The sequence below is a fragment of the Botryllus schlosseri genome, chromosome 3 (genome assembly GCF_051294905.1).
Source record: "Botryllus schlosseri isolate E-star chromosome 3, Bs_hap1, whole genome shotgun sequence".
Classification (NCBI taxonomy): Eukaryota; Metazoa; Chordata; class Ascidiacea; order Stolidobranchia; family Styelidae; genus Botryllus; species Botryllus schlosseri.
The window spans coordinates 9,112,989-9,136,777 of NC_137238.1; the positions used below are offsets into that span (position 1 = coordinate 9,112,989).

The 23,789-nt window shown below is 40.8% G+C and overlaps 2 protein-coding genes across 2 annotated transcripts in view; one reads left to right on the forward strand and one right to left on the reverse strand.

Annotated features, from left to right (window-relative positions):
* Positions 1-4,141: 4,141 nt before the first annotated feature.
* Positions 4,142-23,789, forward strand: part of LOC145434828 (ARF GTPase-activating protein GIT2-like) — a 336,581-nt gene continuing 316,933 nt past the window's right edge. Inside the window, exon 1 of the mRNA XM_080312056.1 lies at positions 4,142-4,156. The gene's annotated coding sequence lies outside the window, so the exon portion shown is untranslated. The remainder of the gene's footprint in view (positions 4,157-23,789) is intronic.
* LOC145434860 (uncharacterized) lies at positions 14,859-15,575 on the reverse strand. The gene is made up of 2 exons (XM_080312105.1): positions 15,378-15,575; positions 14,859-15,231 (listed from the first exon to the last, which is right to left on the reverse strand). The coding sequence occupies exons 1-2, from the start codon at positions 15,545-15,547 to the stop codon at positions 14,859-14,861; spliced, it is 543 nt and encodes a 180-aa protein (XP_080168231.1). The 5' UTR covers positions 15,548-15,575.

Here is a 23,789-nt window from a genome sequence, read left to right on the forward strand (position 1 = left end):
TGACATCACATTAAATTATCAACTTCACAACAAATTGAATATATGTAGCCTTTCGTACACCTTTCTCAATGATAGCCATTCAAACCTTTCAAGTATCGACATAGATTTTTGAGGCATAAAATATCAGGCATCAGGCCGCTAGAAACTGTCCTGCATGCAAGATGTATTGCATATCTATCTATAGTACACCACCAATTAAAAGACATCCATCTGTGATAAAAAAACACTTTCTGACAACACCATAAACACTTTCTGACTGACTGTACCGGGTGCACATTGAGCATGGTAAAGCTTTGAAAATACGCTGCTAATCCGCAGACAAGAAATGAACAAATTTACCATCATGACAACCCTGAGAATGGATTTCCATTCAGAAAAGGCCCAATTCACAACAAGAGAATGGCTCAGTAAACAACAATATATAGGCTATAATAGCCTATGCTTTCATTGGCTTTCAAATGACTATTTCCTTTGATATTTTGGATATTCAGGCTCAGTGTGGACACGGTTCATTATCAATTAACATACGGTATCATATGAAAGCTGGCATCAAGAGCTAGCAAGTAGAATCTCACAAACTTATACTGGAAAATTTTGATGCACTGAAATATACACTGCTGCCACTAGGAAATATATACTCAATAATAATTCATTCCATGTTACAATATGACCTCATTAACATAAAATCGAAGTAGGCTCTTTTAACAAGCACAGAAATTCAATTATCGAACACCGTTTACAAGACAATATTCTACATGGGTAGGCCTACATGTATTTTCACGGTTATTCGCAAAATGATAAACTAAAATTGGCATAAATGGAGGGGGCTCATAAAATCAAAGTGAGCTCTATTAGCAGGTGCAGAAATTTAATGATCGACTACTGTTTACTGTACCATATTCTACATGGGTACATATATTTTCACGGTTACTAGTAAAATGACAAACTAAAATTCGCATAAATGTAAGGGGGGGGGGCTCAAAAAATCAAAGTAAGCTCTTTTAGCAGGTGCAGAAATTCAATGATCGACGGTTTACGGTACCATATTCTACATCGGTACATACATTTTCACGGTTATTCGCAAAATGATAACTAAAATTCGCATAAATTTAGGGGGGGCTCATAAAATCGAAGTAAGCTCTTTAAGCGGATGCAGAAATTCAATGATCGACTACTGTTTACGGTACCATATGCTACATGGGTACATGTATTTTTACGGTTATTAATAAAAAGATGACCAAAAATCGCGTAAATGAAGAAGGGGTCCCCCCTCATAAAATCAAAGTAAGCTTTTAGCAGGTGCAGTAATTTAATGATTGACTGCTGTGTGCGGTATCACATTCTACATGGGTACATGTATTTTCACAGTTATTTGCAAAATGATAACATTTGCGTAAATGTAGGAGGGGGGGCCCTTTAGCTAATGGCAAAATAGATAGAGATCATCAAATCAAAGTGAGCTCTTGCAACTAGCGCAGAAATTTAATGATCGACTACTGCTTACGGTACCATATTCTAAATTGGCACATGGATTTTTGTGGTTATTCGTAAAATGATTACTAAAAAATGAGATTTGATGATTGACCTGTCTTTACGGTACAATACCATATTCTTTATGGATACAAGGATTCCGCGGTTATTCAGAAAATGGTAATACTTGAAAAAAAAAACGCGTAAACCGAAGAAATAGTTGGAAAAAGCGCGTAAACCGAGGAGGGGGGGCCCTCGAAAGCGCGTAAATCAACCAGGGGGGGGGGCCTAGGCGACCGCCTACCTCGCCTACCCCAAAAGCCACCACTGTCTCACAATATGAAGTAGACTTGTCGCTAGCGACTACTACTAAGAAAACTCACAATCAAGTCAGGTCGACATTCAGAACATTTGAAGTCCACGCTACAATCTTCCACCACGATTCTCCGGTATTCTTCTTGAGATAACGTGTTATCTTGTGGGCAACAATCTATGAGTTGCCACATCCTGAAGTCATCACATTCTAAGGCAGCTTGATACTCCAAAGCTTTCTTTGTTTTTGCATTCAAAACAAATCCATATTCTCACACGAGTCACTGTAAAACCAGCAAAAGCGGGGCATATTCAGGTAATGTGTGCATGTCTTAAAATACTGTCAATGCATGTCCTTTAGATGAAATTCAACTAAACGCAATGATCTGTACGCGAAACCCACCAAAGTAAGGCATATTCAGGTAATGTATAGGTTAGGGTTGCCATACGTCCGGAATTTCCCGGACATGTCCGAAACTTCACTGTTGATACTGAGCCGGGAGGAATTTCTAAAATATGCCCAAATGTTCGGAATTTTAAAGGCTTAAAGTAAGCTCTTCATTTTTTTCCAAAATCAACATATACAATAAAAATATCTCGCATTGCTACGCGCGATTTGGTATCACATATATTGGTTTTAATATGAGGACTGCCACCCCCGAAAAAACTGCGATAAAAAATAAATTAAAATAACATTCATTCAGTTACAGATATAATTCTAATTGTAATCGCAATTACAATATAACGGTATATTCATCGAGTCGGTTTAGATCGTTTGGATGCTTTATTCAAAGATAGTGGTTCTAAACCTTGGGGTTGGTTGCCTATATGGGGTTCGCGAAGGTGTTGAACGTAATCACCTTCCAAAATAGGCCGTGAGTAAGTCTGGTCAAATGTGCAGTCCTATTACAGTGCAGCCCTATTACAGTTAACACCCGGTTAATCGTCAAATGTGCAGCCCTATTACAGTTAACTCCCGGTTAAGTACGCACCCGTTTAAGTTCGCATCCCAGATAAGTACGCAAAAATTCTTCACAAATTACGGGTTCAACTTTTTCAACAATTCATTCATTTCAAGCAGTAAGTATAATTAACTGGATGTCAGGGAAAGTTAAACGTCAACTTAACAATAGGTCACTGCTTGAACATGTCGTGCAAAGACATCCGATGCATATTTTGCGTTATTTTTTTGCCTGACTTCCCACGTCACCTGTCTCAGTTTTCGTTGAAAGGATTCAAAAGTGCTTCTGCTTGATCTTGTAAGGCAGTACACAGCAACTGATCATCAACTTCAAGCACTTTGTTGTAAAGTTGTTCAAAGGCATGCAAACGATGCTGCTTTCGACTGGCGCACAATTGTTGCTTGGTCCAGCCTCATCGTCAGTGTTATCATTTTAAGTCTGCATCGTTTCCAACACCTCATTCACGTCACCCAGTCTTCAGGATTACCGGACTACGACCTAACATTGACCTCGCCCTCCGCCACGTGCCACCTCATTTTGTCGCTTGCGTCTAATATTCTCTGCATTACTTTTCATTCAGTATGCATTCTGCATGCATCTTATTTACTTCGCCTAGGCCAGTGGTTCCCAACCTTTTTCCACCCACGTACCATTTCTAGGTTTTATGCAGTGCTCGCGTACCACCTACATAAGTTACGCGCCAAAGGCGGTCAAAGGACGTTTCCACCGTGTTGAGTGCCAAGGCAGCGAAACAGAAAATAAACTGCCCATTTTAAGGCGCAGTATATGATCTCTGTAGTGGATCCATTTGGAATGCCTGTGGTCAAATATATAACAGTAATACGGAATTTGGTAAGTTAGGAATCCCGATACTTTACTAGATCTCATCCCCGCACCCAGTGGTTCTCGAACTGTGGGGGGCGTGAAAGCATCTGAAGGGGGGGGGGGGCGCAAAGCTGCGGTCAAATGGAAATATTTTGTGTGTAAACGGAATTAGACATTAGGAAATTCTCCCAACAACAGTCATAACCAATGCTCCCTCTAATTTTTGACGAGTCTGCGCACACTCACCAGCTCACTGCGCAGACCCTTGGACAACAGTGCGTAACGACTAAAACAAAATTCATCACTTCGGATTTTTTGTGCGCTACCTAGATTTTCTGTGCGCTACCTAGATTTTCTGTGCGCAGAGACCGTGACAGCACTGCGCATTGGCGCACGTGCGCAGCTTAGCGGGCACATTGGTCATAACCATTCATTCCATCAAACTATCCATTTGGATTGCCAGCATTCTGGTTGCATTTTGTGATACGACGATAAGGAGGGGGGGCGAAATTTTTCACTATATGAAGGGGGACGTGCTTAAAAGAGTTTGAGAACCGCTGCCGTAGGCCGTCATTGGTTGTATTACCGTACCCCTAACCACGACGACGACGGCTTCAAAAAACTCAAAATCCCGTCGGTCGAAAAAAACACAGAATCTACTCGCGTACCACCTGGAAGACCTTCGCGTACCACTAGTGGTACGCGTACCACAGGTTGGGTACCACCGGCCTAGGCTAAGGTGGGTGTAGGTAGGTGTGAGGGGGGTAGTGGGGCTTAGCTACTCGGCTTTTTGCCCCAGGACGACATCTGACGATAACTACTCCTGTACTATCTGAAGGAATTACAATTCTTTATATATCCCTGCCACTTGAAATCATGAATTCGATGAGCTAAGGTGGGTGTCTGATATTAAAGGCTACTCCAAGTTGTTTCGACACCTTCCTGTATTTTCATTGTATCGCAGTCTTGTGATGTTTTGAAACGATGAAAATATTAATAAACCTGATTGATTGATTGATTGACCCACAATCGCCTGAGAATCCTCGATTCCGGAGATTTAGGTTTCCCAATCAATGTGCATTATGCATGGAACTTTGTGTGTTCTTGTGGCATTTGCCCAAATAACCAGAGACACGCGGTATTTAGATTTCTTCTTCCCTCGGATGCTGCTGAGATATCCGAATGGCATAAGCAAGGTATATGTAGGTAGCTGACGAAAAAACGACTCTGTTTCAACCATAAACACATTTTCAGGATCTTACCGTGCAATTATACCGTGTGCAGCCAAAATCTTTGGGTCTTGTCCACTTCATCTCCTTCAACATTAAGAAGAAATTTCAGCAATCCTAGACGTGCTCTGAATCGGCTATGCCTCTGCCACCACACATGAAATCCTCTTTTGATATTGATAATTGTTGAGCTATTATTGTTTGGGTGTGCAGGGGTGAGGAGGAAACGGGAAGACTTGCACGGCGCATATGCTATCAATCCAAAGATATAGAATATCTTCCGGCTCAGGAAACCGACCAACGGATGCTCGAAACTTTTTGTCTCTTCAGACATCAAAGCAGAACGCTTTCGAATAACTTCCCGGTTTTTCAAAATCTTTCGGATAGCAGCTTCACTCATGCCATACTTCTTTTACTCGGAGAGGACGGCACATACAACTTGGCGATGACTTTCAATGTTTGGGATTCACTTTAACGCTTACCTCTACCTGACATCATGCGAACGATAAAAATTGTACCCAACAAATTACTTGTGGTGTACTGTACACTAGCAGAAAAGAATGGCATACAAAGCCACACACGAGCAACGCATCGTGAATGACGTAATAAATGCAAAATTTGTGCATTGGGTACCCTAGGCGGCTGTTTAACTGCTAAGTTCGCACAAACTACTCAGGATCAAGTTGCGTACTTAACCGGGAGATGACCGTAATCATAAGCGTATCAAATTCTGAGCTGGGTAACGGTACATTTTCAAATTGGAAATGAAATCGCGACCATAAAATGTTGGAAACCACCGGATGTGCGGTGTTTATATAGCTTCGTGGCGTAGTGCACATCAGCATTAGGCTGACAAATAATCATATCGGTGTGACATGAACACAGAGGTGGTCAGTAACGAAGTGCTCAAGTAGTTTTGCGCTACTTGTACTACTTACTCGAATAGATCTGATTGTCGCTACTTCTACTTCACAAAATGCAGTGACTTACTTACTTCTCGCTATTTACAGTTTGTCAAGTGGAAGTATTTACTTCACAAAATGCAGTGACTTACTTACTTCTCGCTATTTACAGTTTGTCAAGTGGAAGTATTATGCTACGGTAAGGTCATTTTCGTTACGTCAAGGTCGTCCTGTCATCACATAACACGACAGTGCACTCGCTGCGCAATATACATCACACCTGAATTTAATAGGAAAGCTTCCCAGAACAAATTTGAAGAAAATCTAATGCGTCTGATTGCAGAAGGTGTCCGATCGTTCAGTTTTGTGGAGTTACCCTCATTCAAGGACCTAATGGGTGATTTTGGTGTTCAAGTAATCAGTACAGCAACTTTGAAGAGGAAGATGGATGAGACGGCAAAAACGGTAAAGGAAAACCTTATTACAGCAATGAGTAAATTCGACTACATTGCAACAACGACAGATTGCTGGTCAGCAGGACGTCGAAGCTATATGGGAGTTACTGCTCACTGGATAGAAGATTCCAACCTAGAGAGTCGCATTAGCGTGTCAGCGCTTGAAAGGCTCACTCACCTATGATACGCTTGCAAGCGCCATTGACGATGTGCATTCTGCATATGGCATACGTGATAAAATTGTGAAAACAACATACATCTGACAATGTCTCCAATTTTTTAAAGGCTTTTTTGTGATTGGAAATAATGATGATAACAATGACGGCGACAGTGTGATGGCAGTGACGACGAGGGGGACGCATTGGAATTTGCCAATGCTACAGAATTACTTGATGAACAACCAAGTTTGGAGTACAAACTACCGCCACATCAACGTTGCGTTGCGCTTGTCACATTCTACATTTGACTGCTAAAAAAGATGCACTGGATGCTGAAATGAAGGATGAAAAATTCAAAAAGCTCAATCGCTCTACTTTTGGAGAACTATCTGCGGTGTGGAATAAATTAGGCCGTTCTACGTCGGCTGCCGAGATTGTAGATCCTGAATGTGGTATTCAATTCTTTCGGCCAATCTGTACGAGATGGAATTCGATGTATCTAGCCATGAAAAGAATTGTAGTAATATTGACCAGAAACAGAGGGGAAGCAGCACTGAGGACGGTTTTCAATTCCTTCGAAGTGCCAATGCTGACTGCCTGCCGTAGAGCAGGATTTTGTCAAAGATTACTGTGCTGTGATGAAGCCGGTTGCCAAGGCAATTGATATACTACTTTCGGAGAAGAATGCTTATATGGGTTGGCTTCTTCCAACACTACAGCAGTTGCTCTGTAAGCTTGAAAGAGCACAGGATTCATCTTCTCATTGTAAAACATTGGCAAATGCAATTATTACTGGCATAAAAGTCAGATTTGCTACAATGATCGAAGATGAACAGTTGAGTAGTGCACCTATTCTGCTGCCAAAATTCAAAACTAACTGGACCTCAGACGACACTATAATCCAAAAAGGTCTCGTGTACTTGAAAAAAAAGCTTTTGCAAGAAGAGAGTAAGCCATCCGAGTCAACCTCCGAAGAGGAGGATCTTTTTCCGCGACGGAGAAATCCAGCCGCTCTGCTTCTAAGACACATACTGAATTAGAGACATACTTGTCCTCCAAATCTCGGGATATGAATGTGTTGAAGACATTGCCTGCCCCGAAAAAGCAATTTCCCGAAAAAGCAATTTCCAAGGCTGAATTCAGGTTTGCTGGCATCTGCTGCATGTGAGAGACTTTTTAGCTCGGCGGGACTTATTTTCACACCGAAGCGAGCAAAGATTGGTTCTTAAAATTTTGAGAACCAGCTACTCATCAAGTTGAATAATCAGTACATTTGAATGGTATATACGTATTCATATACATATTGAAATGAATCCGAATATTTTCGGCTGACACTCCTCAGGGGTAGTGGTCAGCAAATAGTAGAGCAGCGGTTCTCAACCAAACCAAATTTGCAAAATGATTGATAACCTTATTTTAAATTTTTTAATCAAAGGGAGAAATGAAGAGTTTCGCTTCATAACTGCTAAAAACAACTTCAAGATGAGCTGCTAGATAGGAATGACTAGGTTGGACGTTCATTGAAAAATCCGTTTCTCACTTTGGGTGAGTGAGTTGTCATGTAATATCATGAATGTTGCAATACCCAAACGTGTTGAGGGAAGCGTTTCATGTTAATATTACATTCGTCACCATCAATATTCGTGGAAATAGAATTTCGGCACATGTTAATATCGAATCGAATTCGTGGATTTTCGATACACGACCACCCTATTTCTACATATTGTATGTTGGTAATTAGAAGAAAAGTCATTTATTGCTATTTATCACTAGCCTACAGTTAATTATTGCACAAGATAGATAGATGACCGCTGCACAATAATTAAGCTAAATTTGAACTTAAATTTGAGGAGGTACGCAGGGATCCATGACGGTCCAGAAGTGGTCCGCGAAAACATATAGGTTGAGAACCACTGTAGTCGAAAATTCAAAAGAACATCGTATATCAACAGTCGTATCACAAAATATGACGCCACCAGCATGAAATTTTGAACACGAGAGCGTTAAATGTACTATTTTTAGATGGTACACGAACTCGTTTTGTTAACACAGCCTTGGCCTGTGTATTTAGATAAAAGTCGACTCCTAGGCACAATATTCGGGTTCATTTCAATATGAATATACTATTCAATTGTGTATTGAAGTTCTGTATCACCAAGAAGCTGTTCAAATAAGTACATCTTCAAATCGAAACAAAGAAGTTGCATTCATTGGTGTGGTTGTGTATCAATGATATGATACCTCATTTGAGTGACAGAATCGTCATCTTAAAACTTAGTTTTATAGACAGTCAACAAGAGCGTATAATTGACTTTTCTGAAACTACTTACTTACTTAATTGAGTGGATTTAAAGTCAGTAAATTCTACTTAAGTAGTTTTAGGTTGCTTACGGAAGAAGTACCTGTACTTGAGTAGATTTTTTCTTCACTACTTCACCTTGAGTAGCTTTCTTGACTACTTTGACCACCTCTGCATGAACATGACTTCATTCAAATCATTTTAACGACCAGGTGCATATAGAAACCAGATATATTAATCCGCCAGAAAATGAATCGATTACCCTACTGTGGGCTCAAGATCAGTGTTTATTGGGGCAGGAGGGGCTGAAAAATGTGACTTCGGTCCTGGACCACCTCTAGTCGATAAACAGTGCTTTGCTGGTGTGACATAATATTGATCGACAGTGTGCTCATACCTCATTTTGAAATCCGCTGGTGGGCGCTAAATAGCGTCCGGAATTTGTGTTACAAAAATATGGTAACCCTGTACACTGTATGTCTTTTAAAATATTGTCACAGCTTGGCATTGGAAAACATATATTAGGCATATGATCGAATTCAACAATAAGCAACACTCTCAGAAATTTCAGTTGTGTGATGAAACATTCATATAATTTCAATCCATACTATATCATCCCGATCCGATCTTTCCCCTATTGTTATCGTTTTCATTCCTTTTTCTCCGTGATTTTTTTTCCAGAGCCAACTGGTGATGCCTCTGCAATTAGTCCTCCGTCTGTTGATATGATGAAATTTGATCTTAATTTGGCCTGATTGAATCTATTCCAATAGTTATCTTTAGCTGCTTGACTTTTTCCAATCCAATTATTCGGGGTTTGCTGAAAGTTCACATATTCACCATATAGCCGGTAGCTACCTACTCCAATTCAACTCTAATTAATATCGCCAAACATGGCAGTAACTAGGTCCTATAACCCCTCTATTAATTTTGGCACTGATTCAATTTTTCTCTCTCTCAATTTTTCATAACTGCGTTAACAGATTCACAGTTCTCGTTAGTCCACAAGCTTATTTCACTTTTATATGGCCAGACGTTTCCACCGTAAAGCAGGAAAAATCTGTCTGTCGACATATGAGCGGACCTGCGCTGACATTGTTTGGAGCAATATGTTTGCCTTAAACAATATGTTTGCCTTCAAGTCTTATTCTGCCTCACCAGTGCTCTCCATGACTGCTATGTTATTTTTCACCAACCTTGTTCTTACTTTCAAAGTCATTGGTACCTTGTCGGTGCAATATTTCTCTAAATTCTCTTTTAAATGATTTCCACACCTGACATGACGAGCCGACGGGAAACAGTTCTTAAATGCAGGGTGGATCGCAATCTCGTAATATGTTCCATACATCAGGAATCGGTGATCTTTTAAAACGGATTCTGTCTTATTGAAGTGGGGAATGCAGACAAAAAGGTTGGGAATCACTGGTCTATATCATTATTCATTATCACGTGTTGGTATCTAATTAGCTCTGACAGCGAATATGCGCGTAAGTCGGTTAGGCGTACCGAATCCTACACAGAAGCACCCCTCCCGCTGAGTTCAATCAACGTTCTTTCAGTGAACCCGTATCTAATAACTCGAGAATATCCCGGGTATACATTGACACGACGAATTCACCGCCTCGATGAAAATTTATTTACACTGGTAAATAACCAAAACACAGAATCTAACCACGTGAATGAGTAGCGAGATGCCTTTTCAAAGAATATTGTAAAGTAAAACCTTTCACACAAATCTCGCAACCGTGTTTTTTACATCCGAGTGCTTTAGCAAATGGCGGCGCAGATCACTTGTCCGCGTGAAATATTTCTCACAAATCTCACAACCATAGAGTTTTTTTTTACTGCAGCATGCGTGAATGTTCAATGTGCTTTTTCTAGCAAAAAATCTTCCACAAACCCCGCAGCCGTGGTTCTTTACACCGAAGTGTCCCGCTATGCGTGTTTGGAGATTTCCTTTTTGCAGGAATCTTCGTTCCCAAATCTCACATTCGTGATTCTTGATATAGGTGTGCGTCGCTAAATGTACTTTCATAATACTTTTCTTCGCGAACTGGCGCACGCAAACCCAACATCGAAAGGAGGTCATTACTATAGATAATTCGAGTGTCCTTGTAGAGTGAGTTGTCGAGAAAAAAATTTGAAGTGAATACGGTTATTCCTATAAGGATATGCAATAATATAAAGTAACCTATCTGACCTATAGAGCGGGTATCGATATAGCGGTCTACAACTCGAATCGTGTTATGTAATTCTATGATAACTTGATACTAGGAATCACTATACGAATACATCGATTAGGTTTTCTGTACGATCAACCACTCGAGTTCGCTGTCTAAACGTAACAAACCTTACTCAGTGCGTGAAAAAAAATACTAATAAAATATCTAAGAAGCGACTCATGGCTCGGTGATGAATGATCAATAAGTAATATTATAATAACCTGGCTACATCAGTACTAATCTTAGGTGGATTACAGCGATTCCCCGAACACTCCTATCAGCATAGATATGAGTTACCGTTCTTTAGAGTATATAGATACACCTTTCTTTAGAGTATAGATGCACCTTAAGTAATATACTCTGTCTTTTAGTGATTACAAATCATTGACGCCAAAATGAATATCCTCGTCTGTACGCCACCTCGGTATCGAGATGATCTACATTACATGAACCAAACCAAAACCAGACACTACCGAACAACGGAAAGTTGTATCTGCGACAAATGGAAAGTGTGACTTAGACCAATTTCACTGAGCCGTGAGATTTGCTTGTGTCCAAGTCCGGATAAGAGGCATCCATATCTGATGTGTCGTTGCTATCGAAGTATTAGGTGTTACAAAATCCTAAACTCAGTGTAATATATGACATGTGACTAACCAAAATTGACCATGTTGGCATAACATTTTTGCCATATTCGGGGTAAAGTCAGTAAACTTTCAAGTGACCCACCTCATCAGTATCTACATGATTTTGAGATCATGTTCTCTGTATTTTTCGCTCTGCTCTCTACGGAACCACACAAAGAAGCTGATCAATAAATGTGATCATATCCAGATAAGTATGAAGAGAAAAAAAGAGAAAATGAACGTATGGAAAACTATTCAGGGTAGTTTGAAATAGAGAAAAAGAACGCATGGAAATTATTCAGGGTAGTTTCTGATGGCTAATGCCAATGGGATATCGCTAATTAATATTCATTGATGCTGCATCAAAAGAAAACAGTATGCTTATGTAAAATACGGCCGTAAACCTAACTTTACGCTGATTGGTCGAGAGACAATGGCCATCGATACGGCGCAGCAACGGAAGACGCTGCATTTACCTAAGCTTAGTTGGCACTACGATGTATACTAGGGATGGTGTGAACCTCGGAAAGGTTCAGGTTCGTGTGAACGCGAACCTTTTGGAAAGGTTCTGTGTGAACGCGAACGTGAACCTCATGACGTCACGTGACGTCATGTTGCTAATTACAACCCTACATTTCAGTGATATGATAGCCTATAACTAAGTAAACGTCGACAATCGTCGCCAAATGTATCAACTGGGGCAATCAAATTATACAATAATCCCATAAAATCAATATCTTCTGTCGCTTTGCCAACAATTTGGACGAGGACTTGCAAGGGAATATAAGCTTAACGGTCTAGGCCAGACCAGGTAATGCATTCGACGTCTGAGCATTGCTACGTTGATTTTGCGCAGAGCGTAAGACGGGTTTCTATACTTGCTACCAATATTACCCCGTGAACAAGTTTACAGCAGTAGTCAACACCCCAATCACAAGGATTTGTTTTTTTATGATACAATAAACACATGAAATCAAGATTGACCCCGTACGCCAGCTAGATTTTTTTACATCTGACAACGATATCAATTTCATTGATTGGTTGAATAAGCATCATTCGCTGAGTATACCTACCTACATGTAGCGTATTTCGCTCTTGGTCTTGTGTGATTGTGGGTCAAGCTCACACAGAGAGTCACGAAATATTCACAAACGGAAAGCTGGATATTTCGAGCAAACTTTTGTATCAAAGCAAGTAAGACTTTTGAGATATTCAAGGTGCATGACTGCATGGTCGTTTGGTGTTTATTTTTTTATGCTGCCAGCGCCATGCATAGAGTGGCCGGCAGTTGAAATGCAATAAATTTCAACCAAAGATGTTATAGGCCTAATGAAGTGAAAATTGTAATAGATGAAAAAGGTTCACAGTGCAGAACCTATCAAGGTTCGTTTGTGAACGTGAACCTCTAAATTTCGGAGGTTCACACACAGAACGCGAACGTGAACCTCACGTTCACACCATCCCTAATGTATACCTATAGCCGTATAGACTGCATAAAAACGAAAATATTACAGTTGAATGTTTATTTCTTCGTCAATAACATAATTAGGAAAGGAAATAAAATATTTAGTAACATATACTGATATATAATGCCGAAATACTGCTGTGTTTATAAATGCAGTGCCGCCAATGGCAATGGACTGGGGAAGAACAGATCTTTCCATTCATTTCCTTCCAACGCAAAGGACAGGAAGGCTTGGGAATGCAGAGTAAGAAGGCATGACTTCAAGCCTACTTCCACAAGCTTCATTTGCTCCTCATCGCCGACCTCACTGCAGTTACAGTGACTTTAAAAGCCCAGAAATCACAGTGAGCCAAGCTGCAAGTCGGCAGCAAAAGATTCGATGAATCGCGAGCGAGTGCATGGGAGAGTGGAAAGAATGTCAAAGACAAGAAAAATGCATTGATCAGTTCAAATACTGTAATGTCGTGGAGTACAAAGCCTTGAGCAGGCTAAAAGCACCAATGTTGTGTAAAATGAAAATTTGGTCCTACCACTTTTGCAAGGAAGATTTTGCTGCTAGTGCATCATAGATACACCAATACAGTTTAGAAAATCACGTCTCAAGAGAGGTGCGATTCCCATTCACAATCTCCGTGGTGAAGCAGAAAATACGTACATTGCGAAAAGGCGGACCCTGAACTCCATGCCGTGTCAACTGTCTTCCTCCATGCCGTGTCAACTGTCTTCCTCCAATGTTGTGGATGGTGCACATGCAAATCCTACATTGTCATCTGTTGATCCTGATATAGAATTCCCATCGTGTAGCCTTGAAATGGCATCTTCAAAGCCATCACCTGAATCTTGGGGTTAGAAGCCAACAACGTTAGTCGTATGCAGATTAGCTACCTTGCCCACAGGACATCAGAACAGCGAGAATGTGCAGTGCAGAATGGGGTAAATACATAGGGCTCATCGACTCACAATAAGTAGCATTTTTGGTAGGGTTTTGGACTGCTTTGGGGGGACCAGGAAGCAGGTACTCCATATCCACCATCTCTTTTCAAATCACTTCAAGGACAGTACAGTAGGAACAGGGATTCAATATTGTGGGTGTTATCGCACGAAGAAAGGGCTATTCAAGACTACCATATGTAGCATCACTCATGTGAATGTAGCAAATATTGGTCTTGATCTTAATTTTCCATGTGGATGCCTGGGTGCTTCACCTGATAGAGGGATTCTAGTTGAGCATACCTCATCTGCAGTTGGTGTGCTTGAGGTAAAGTGCCCCTAGAAATATCGTAACATCACAGTCGATGAGTTCATGAAATTTGAACTTGGGCAGAAATCACAGAAAAACAGATTTTATTTGACTGCTACTGGATAATTACAAGTAAATCACTCTTACTGGCATCAAATTCAGGCCCAAATGTATGCCACAACTAGTCCTGCCTTCTTACTCCGCATTCCCGAACCTTCCTGTGCTTTGCGTTGAAAGGAAAAGAATGGTAAGATCTGTTCTTACCCAGTTCATTGCCATTGGTGGCACTGCATTTATAACCACAGCAGTATTTCGGCATTATAGTATAGTATATGTTACTAAATATTTTATTTCCTTTCCTATAATTATATTATTGATGAAAAAATAAACATTTAACTGTAATCTTGTTGTTTTTATACAGTCCTATACGGCTATAGTAATGCATCGTAGTGCTAACTAGTCCCAGGTAAAGGCAGCGTCTTCCGTCGCTGCGCCGTATCCATGGGCCATTGTCTCTCGACCAATCAGCGTAAAGTTTGGTTTACGGCCGTATGGGGTTGTCCATAATTAAAAAATCTTTAAAATGCTCCGCTGGGTTATTCTATAGATTATTAAAAAAACAATGAGCCTAAAAGAAGCTCGCAGGAAAGCAAGATTTCGTGCACAACGTTTGAATGTTGCTGCAGAATGGGTTTAGTAACTGTCACAAGTAATACACTTTGTTTTTGTTATGGAGTGTTCGTCGCACACAGGCTGAACGCAAGCCACGCAGCCTTTCCTGGTTTTACGTCGTTTTCGTTTCTGATCTCTGCAGACATAGCAACTGCCAACAATCGGCGTAGCTCCTCGATTTCCATGGGGTTCTTTGGGGTTAGCGTCTGCCACTTCTGGCGGTGTCGCAATGGGCCGTCCTAGAACCATTTCCACTGCAGCTCGAAGGAAGCGGTTTCTCATCATCATGCGATTGGTAGAGCGAGCTTTCACTGAAGGCATACATAGCTGTTTCGCAAGATATTTCAGGAACTTTCTCCGTTTGTCCTTTTTCCTAAACACTGGCTTGTGTTCCCTGTAGATGATAAACGACGCTAAGCCAGTGACGTTTATCATGTTATAGAAAAAAGCCAAAATCCAACGCACTGTACGTCGTTTTACTGCGTATTCACCCAGCATTTTGTCCATTGTGTCCACCCCCCTTTGGTTTTATTATAGTACCTGATGATCTCTGGTTTGCTTGATTGTGTTGCTTCGACTTCTCCGGTCATGTGCATGGATGAGAGAAGCACAACTGCTCTGTTTTTCTTTGGCACATATGAGCAGACTGTTGCATCTCGACGGTAGGCGAAATTGGTCGAGTGAAGTGCTCTTTTCTTGCCAGGCTGCATGTTGCTTGGCAAAAACCTCTTTGTTTTTTCTGACTGTTCCAACTAAATTCATGTCTCAGGTGTTCAATACTTTAGTTAGCTGCATACCTGTGAAGAAATTATCGGTGGTTTCTTCCAGAGCCTTTATACAAACAGACCTTGTCCAAAACTGTTCGCTCACCAACAGTTGTTTGTCGGGGACCATCTATTGGTTTTCCAGTATAAAGCTGACCATGCAGTGGGTAGGCGTTTGATGCATCACAAGCCCAGAACACCTTGATACCATATTTAGCTGGTTTAGATGGTATATAATGTGGGAATTTTGTATGTCCTCGAAATGGAAACAATTGTTCATCTATTGTGATACATTCATGTGGCTTGTAGGCTCTCTCAAAATTTTTATTCAGCATTAGCCACAGATCTCGTTTGGTACAGCTTTATCTGTTTGCACACGCTCTGCACGTGTATTATCGTTGTCAAATCTGGTAAATCTGAGCATCAACTTGAAGCGGTCACGAGACATAGCTGCACGTATAAGAGGCAAGCATCTACTTTCCACATATTGTCCAGATTCTCTTTGTTATTCCTGTGTACATCAGCAGCAACGAGGATGTCAATAAATGCACTGAGCTCAACTTCAGTATTGGGCTCGAATGTTCTTAGTGGTGGCCGTTCAGAAGCATTACGAAATCTTTCTGGGAGATTGTTGTTGAAAGCTTCATAAACTCTTCCAGCCTTCGATTTGTTTCTCTTAGTATGATGTCACACATCTCTGGACTCATGATGGATTTGAACAGCTAAGGCAAGAGACGAAGGGAGAGGAAACGAAGTGGGACGACTGGCATGACGATAGCTGATCGCAGGGGCAGAAAGGATGATAAAAATAAAAGGGGAATGAAGAGAGAAATGGTGCAGCAACACGTGCTATACTTCCCTAGAGCACAGTATTTAAACGCTCTAACCAATAAATATGGCATACCGTACAAAAAATATAACTAACTTGGAAATTTCAATGGAAAATGTACGTGGGTACAATTGTACCCATGCCGCCTGTTAGCGGTGTAAAAATATGCAGTCGGACAAAGGAGCGGTGTAAAAATATGCAGTCGGAAAAGGTTAAGACATGTACCACCATCAACTTCAATTTTGCTCCCACCCGGTAGTTCTCTTCAATATATCAGTACGTGCCTTCGCCGTATTGAAAAGTTTCTGGAGCTTTACCGGTGAAATTGGTTTACTGTATGAATGACAATGATCATGTTGAATCATTTTCTTCAGCTGACTTTTTGACTGAGTTATTGTTGGCTTACATGATATAGGGCTCCAGAACCCTGGAAAAGTTGAAAAATTATAATCGAGCAGACGATTTCTATCATGGTGAGCAAATGCAGGACATAATTACCGTATTCCAATAAGAAGGAAATTTCGTGAACCTTGTTGGCACAGCATTTGGCATTAATTTACATTTGTATCGACTTCTGTCGATGTATTTCTCCATTAAATGATCGGAGCAGATCCTTGAATATTTTGAGGACTTCCAATTTACCATTGTTTGCGTTCATAGTTGTGCCTAGAAACTTCTTCGTAACAACTTTGCTACCCGCGGCGTTACGCACGAGCGCGTATGTCAATCCTATGCTCGTTTTGTGCTGTGCTATGACCAGTGTCCACAAACAAGCGTCCTTAAATGTTTTCCCGCTCGAATCACCAGCTCCCCGCACGCTGCGGTGTACGCTGAACTCAGTTCATTGTTATATCATAACCCCTTATACCGGCTGTAGTATGACGACATAATGAGGCTCCGTAGCAATTAAAATTCGTCGGTTTGTATTGTCAAGCTAGGTCTAAGGATTGATTGAGAAGATGGAGTGGAGTGAGTCGGACATTCAACTTGCTTTAAAGGATCAACTGCATCTTAAAAATGGCTTTGCCTTATTTCGTACATAATGTGGTTAGGAATATGAATCAGGGTTGTAATGACTCGAGTCATGACTCGACTCGAGTCACGATTTTTTTATGACTCGACTTGACTCGAGTCATTTTCTTGAAATGGGAAAATGACTCGACTCGAGTCAATATTTGGATTGACTCGACTTGTACTCGAGTCATTACGCATGACTCGACCCAAGTCATTGACTCGGCTTATTTTATATGACTTGAAGATGAAGAAATTTGCGAATCATAATGGCTAGATCAACGCATCCGACAAATTCTGCCGACATCGCTATTTGCCACCACTGCTATCGTTGCACTTGTCTCATATCAGATATGCCGCCGTAAAAACAACAGAAAATGATACATAGTAGCAATGCATTGTACAAAATCGTCCAGTGATGAAGAGGTAATAGATCCTCCGCAATTAAAGTACTCCAGACTTTTCAATTATACAAGCAGACAATTGAATCAAAATTCAATTAGAGCCAATGAAATGACTCAGATGGTGAAGAGACTGATAAGCTCATGTGTAGATTTGACGGCGATGATTCTTTGCATTTTTGGGCGACTAGAAAGAATGAGTATTCAATGCTCTTCAGTGTGGTTCAAAAATGCTTGTCAATTCCTGCATCTAGTTCTAGTGCACTAGTGGAACGTGTATTCAGTAGATGTGGATTCATTCTACGGCCATGCCGCTTTAACATATTTGAGGATCTCCTTTCCACATTAGTATTTTTGAGGTGTAACTCATTGATTTGATCTGCTGTCTGTGAAAACACACAATGCCCCTCGTCCATTTGACGTTTTGTTAGGTATGTGCATTTTGCACGTGAGTAATAATGAATGGCTAATGTTGTGTGATGTTTGTACAATATGGCTGTTCTAAAATAACTTCTTTTTTATTTTACTGGGTGGTTACTTGATAAAATTGTTATGTTGCATAAAAGGAACACTGAATCTGGCTTAATTTGAAAAAAGTGGAATCAATGATGTGAGAGGAGAATATTTTGGATTTGAAAATAAATGGAGTATTTTAGTGAGAAATTCTTTCATATAATATAATTACATAGTAGTGAGCCGACTATTTTTTCATATCCAAAACATTCTAATCTAATAACTTAACTTTTTCTAGTTGGAATTGAGTCAAATTTGCTATGAATCATATTTTTACACAATGTAACAATATCATGAGATAGCCGGTAAAATTCGAAAATCTCTATTTGAAATTAGTCTAAAATTTTCTTTCATAGCATTGCTTTCTACTGGTTGGAATTGAGCCAAATTTGATTTTTTAGGCAATCTAGCAATTTTAAGAAGTAGCCGGAAAATTTGAAAAAATGTTTTTGAACAGCCCCATTGTACAATTATTTCTCCAATGCTGTAACTGCGATGTAGTCTGTAATGCACTTTAGTATAATCAAAAGGTATCTGTTCTGTTGTCACTGCACAATGCACATAGTTGCATGCACGCTTTTACAGCATGCTGGCCTGTTGTAAATACCTCTACATAAACATGCATCTATTGATTCTCTATCAACTAGTATCTTGACGTGAATTTGTTGGTTATCTATCAGATAGTATGTAGACGTGAACTCGTTGGTTCTCTATCAGCTATTCGTGAGCTATCGTCGATGTGCTCATAATAAAAACTGAATGCTTGTATTGGTGATGTATCAGACTGGCAAGAGAGATATTTGATTTTAAGTTCTAAGATTAGTAAAGCTATCTTTAGCATCGGTAAATGAAGCCAGGACCTGTCCGTTATCTGCCTAAATAAACACGTGTCAAGACTCTGATAGGGAGAAAATGAGCATGTTTCGCAAACAAGGAATTCGATATCACCCAAGCAGGATTGAAAACATGAGTTGAACATGACTTCAATACTGTGACTTGGACTCGACTCGAGTCGTAACACCATGACTCGGACTTGACCCCTTAAACGGTGACTTGGACTCGGACTCGAGTCTGTGATGAATTGAAAATGACTCGACTCGACTCGAGTCAATACCACAAAAGTATGATTGACTCGTGACTCGGAACCATGTGACTTGGTTACAACCCTGATATGAATAAAATAATGAAAATTGAAATTACCTAACAGTTTTCAAGTAATTTAAATTATAAATCGTAAAGCCGAAAAACAATTTAAATTATAAATCGTAAAGCCGAAAAACGGATATGAAATCATTCAGCTATGAAATGACGTCATGTGAGTGACACGGTAAAAGTCCTGGTAAAAAAAGGCAGTTATTCCTGTTGGGATGACGAATCAGAGTGAGTACTTAGTAAGCCGGCCGGATGTGAGGCACAAAATTTACCCCTAACCCTAATACTTCATGAGAATAAAAACTTTGTCGCACTGAAACCTCTTCTCGGAGATGTTAATAGCTCAGATCGTCTTCAAAATCTCCATCACGATCCCATTCTCGCCGCTAGAAACGTTCTGTTGTTGTTTTTTCAACTACTTCTTGATCCTATACCGAAGCAAAGTAAGCCGATACAGTACAAGTTACGACTTTTACTACACGGCAAGCACGAATTACTAACATGAAGAAACCAAGGACCACGGGTAATTATTGGCAAACGCGAAGTAATCTCACAGCAATGTGTCAGCCATCTTCTTTCGGTTGTATACTACTGTATGTTGCTCTTGCAGTACTTCGCGCTTCTTGTCAGCGATTTTCATCCAGTTATATGTTGTTGTTTCTGTTCTTCCTGTCAGCGATCTTCATTCAGTTGGATGTTGGTGTTGCTGTTCTTCGTGCCAGCGATGTTCATTCAGTTGCATATTGCAGAACTGTGGGTTTTCATTTGTATGTTGGTGTTACTGTTCTACGTGTCAGTTGCTGTACTGCGGGTCAGCTACCTTCATTTGTATGTCGGTGTTTCTATTCTACGTGTCAGCTGTCTTCATTCAGTTGTATGATGCTGTACTGCATGTTAGTTATCTCAATTGGGTCGTAAGTTGCTGTTCTACTTACCAACTTTCATTTTCAATCGGTCAAGATAGCAAAGGACGTAGTTAATTTTTGTCCTTGATGTTTTTGCGGCATATACACCGACTCATGATACACTCACACACGATCTGCGCATATGCATACCATGAGTGCATGATGTGCATATGCCGCTGGACAAGGAACATTAATGAGTACGATTAACATGAAAAAGTTATTGTTACATATACGCGATAACGAGCGACAATACATGTAATGATATACGGATAGAGATGGACGCCCAGTGACCAGGGCTACGTTGCCGTTGTGCGGCTAGTTGATAGATCCATACATGTAAACACGACATGAGACTTCGCAACCGACCGATTTAGTTAGACAAGATGGTTTTATACCTTTCCTCTTTCATTCCTTCTGGTCAGATAAATTTTTGTCAGGCTGTTTGAGATGATGAGATTCGTTCAATCTTTTTTGCATAAGCCTCATGCAGAGCGGAATCGATAATTTTGCACTTGTGCTCATATCTTTCGGGGGAGAGTTTTGTCGCGTCTAGGTTTACATTGCGCCGAACTAAAATTACTCTTGTCTCGAATTGTTTTGATTATCGGTACTATCCGACAATCTATTCCCCAACGGGAAGCATTATTCCGCCAACATGAGACCTTCCGATAGACAGTCACGAAAAAGCTCGGTGATGATCGGTGTTATCTGAAATTGGTGAACATATGCGTATCCCTCTAACAATACATTTCGCTTACTTACAACACTATACGCTACATTAAAAGGTAGGTAGTTTGAAAATATCGTCTGTGTGTAGATAAAGCATCTTTTCTTTCATGCAACGAACAATACATATCTTGCTTTCATGCAACGAACAATACATATCTTCTGACAGTTATAATTTTTCTGCATTCGAAATCCGCGTCTAGGTCGCAACGAGTCGGTCAAGAATTGCCTCGCACGCAGTGGCGGCTCGTCCTATAGGGCAACTGGGGCATTGCCCCACCTAAAATTCTGTTCAATAACAATTCTTCACCATTTATAGACGCACACCTATCTATATAAACCGAAATCACAGCGAAAATCGTATACTTCTTGTCCTTTCGCTTGTAAATGCCCATATATAGCGAAGTCTCTGCGAAAATCGAATTCTCTTCTGTGTTTTCGCTTTGCGAATGCGTAGCCGGGGCTTGCCCCGGTAGCGCTCATAACAAGCTTTCACTGTCTATTCTCTCAAAGCCGCGCACAATAAAGAAACGGTGATTTACTCTCTCCTATTCATAAAATTACCGAGCAACCGGGGCACGATAGCTCTGTGCCCTTAAGGTGTGATGTAACAATCGTATCTATAGCTGAACTCTGTTACCGTCATCTGCGTTTAGTCGACCTTTGCTGGTATAGGTCGATTTTAATGGGGTTTCACACCATGAATTCTCTTGAAACTTGTTCTGTCATGTCGTGATGGTGGTATTTAACACTGCCCCAAGTTTCAGGGTTTCTACTTAAAGTTTAGGGTAGTAATTCCGTTTCCGAAGTTGAGTGTGTGCTGATCCGTCATGTATCGCAAACAGATTTTACTCAAAAGCCGGTATTGGTATCCATTGGTTTTGACGATGTTCAATACCGAGATCGGTTATGACATTTGGCACGGAAAGTCTTAATGTTAGTATCGAACGCTGTACCAAGTTTTAAGTTTGTCACTGAACTGTGTTAGTGGTAATTTGGCTTCCTAATTCGAGTGAGAGCTGACTAGTCATTTATCGCTAACAGATTATACGCAAAGCCGGTATTGGTCTCTATTGATTTTAACGATGCTCCTTACCTAGATCCGTCATAAGCTTTTGCACGGTATGTCTTGATTTTAGTATCGAACGCTGTGCCAAGTCTCAAGGTTGACACTCAATGATTAGGGCAGTAATTTCGTTATCAAGGTCGAGTGTGGTAAAGATGTGCGCCGATCTGACACTTTAGCCTACAACACATTGCGGATTTCACGCAAAAGCCGGTGTATCTGCGGTAACGTTCACAGAGATGATGATATCATTCTCAGTTTGCATTCAAATATTTACTTTGATATTATATTCTCCAATATCAATTTCACCGTGAAATTGTGGCCTTCAAGCCATTTGCTTACAACCCCCTGTCAAGCGCGATAGTTATTTCGTTTTCGATGGCGGCTAACAGCTGATCACTTGATCAGCCTATTCCTCAGTAAATTTTACGCAAAATTCGGTGTTGGTCTGTTCGCATTAATTTTGACAGTGTACCATACCGAAAAGGGCCATGAGGCCACTTCTCGATAATGTCATGTAACAGTGTACCAAGTTTAAGGCTTTCATCCACGTATTTATTCGGTAATATATTTTCCAAAGGCGATTTCGCAGCAGACCTATAAGACAGTAATAAAAACGTATGTGTCGTGTTGCAGTCTCCAGTTTCAAGGCCAAAATCTCTTATGCTGTACCGACTACCGAGACCAAATTTCCGAGGCTGCTATTCTTAGTTCTTTAGAATGATGTTTTGGATTCAATAGGACAGGCCCAATCTATGAGATAACAATTGCGTATCTGTCCGAATTTGTTGACCTTTCCAAGTAGGCTTACGCTATCTCTCGAGTTATAGTCATTTCCAATTCTGCAGATAATTAGTCAGGTCTAATGCGAACATGAACCGTGTTGAATCTTTGTTCCGTACGCCGTTTACGCAGTTACCACACTTCCAGTCACAGCTCACCAGCAGACCTCTCGTGGCACATACGTTAAAATCACTGTTGCCGGGAAATTCATGTTACCGTACCATCATAAGTTACTTGTTTACGTTGGAAAACGCCATTGTGACGTCATCTTGATAAAAGTTGCTTGCAGCCCTTGCCCCACCACCCGATATTGTCACGAGCCGCCCCTGCTCGCACGTTGCGCTGGACATAAGCCGCTTTCTGTTACGAAGGACAAATGCGCCGGCAAAGTATAACACGAGGAAGTTCCGCGTCTCGCGTAGCTCTCCACCTTTCGCCTCGCGTAGCTCTCCGCCGGCGACCAGTATCGCGAATTACCATGGCTCCTCGGTGGTTATGACGACAATTGTTGCATTGTTAGATTGTTTCGCGCAGAGAGTTTTTCTGCCGACCAGGACGGCTGCGTTTTTTAGCCTACCAGGACGGCTGCGAGTGTTTTACCCGACCAGGACGGCTGCGAGTTGTTCAACGGCCGCCGTCATGCAGTAGTTGCCAAACTGGCCAGGTGAAAGAAAAGTTTCTTCCAACATTTTTTACATCGACGCTCGAAGCTATAATAGGACATCCTTTGATCTGAACGATCGACTCCGTTCATAAACTGGTTATAATCGTCTACGCACTTCCTCTTCGATTTTTCTTTGGC

What these genes read in the sequence shown, in the direction of transcription:
- LOC145434860 (XM_080312105.1), bottom strand. Translation starts at nt 15,547, where the DNA reads ATGCAGCCTGGCAAGAAAAGAGCACTTCACTCGACCAATTTCGCCTAC. An exon ending in AGCAAACCAGAGATCATCAG is followed by an intron (nt 15,232 to 15,377) that starts GTACTATAATAA and finishes TATCATCTACAG; the next exon opens with GGAACACAAGCCAGTGTTTA.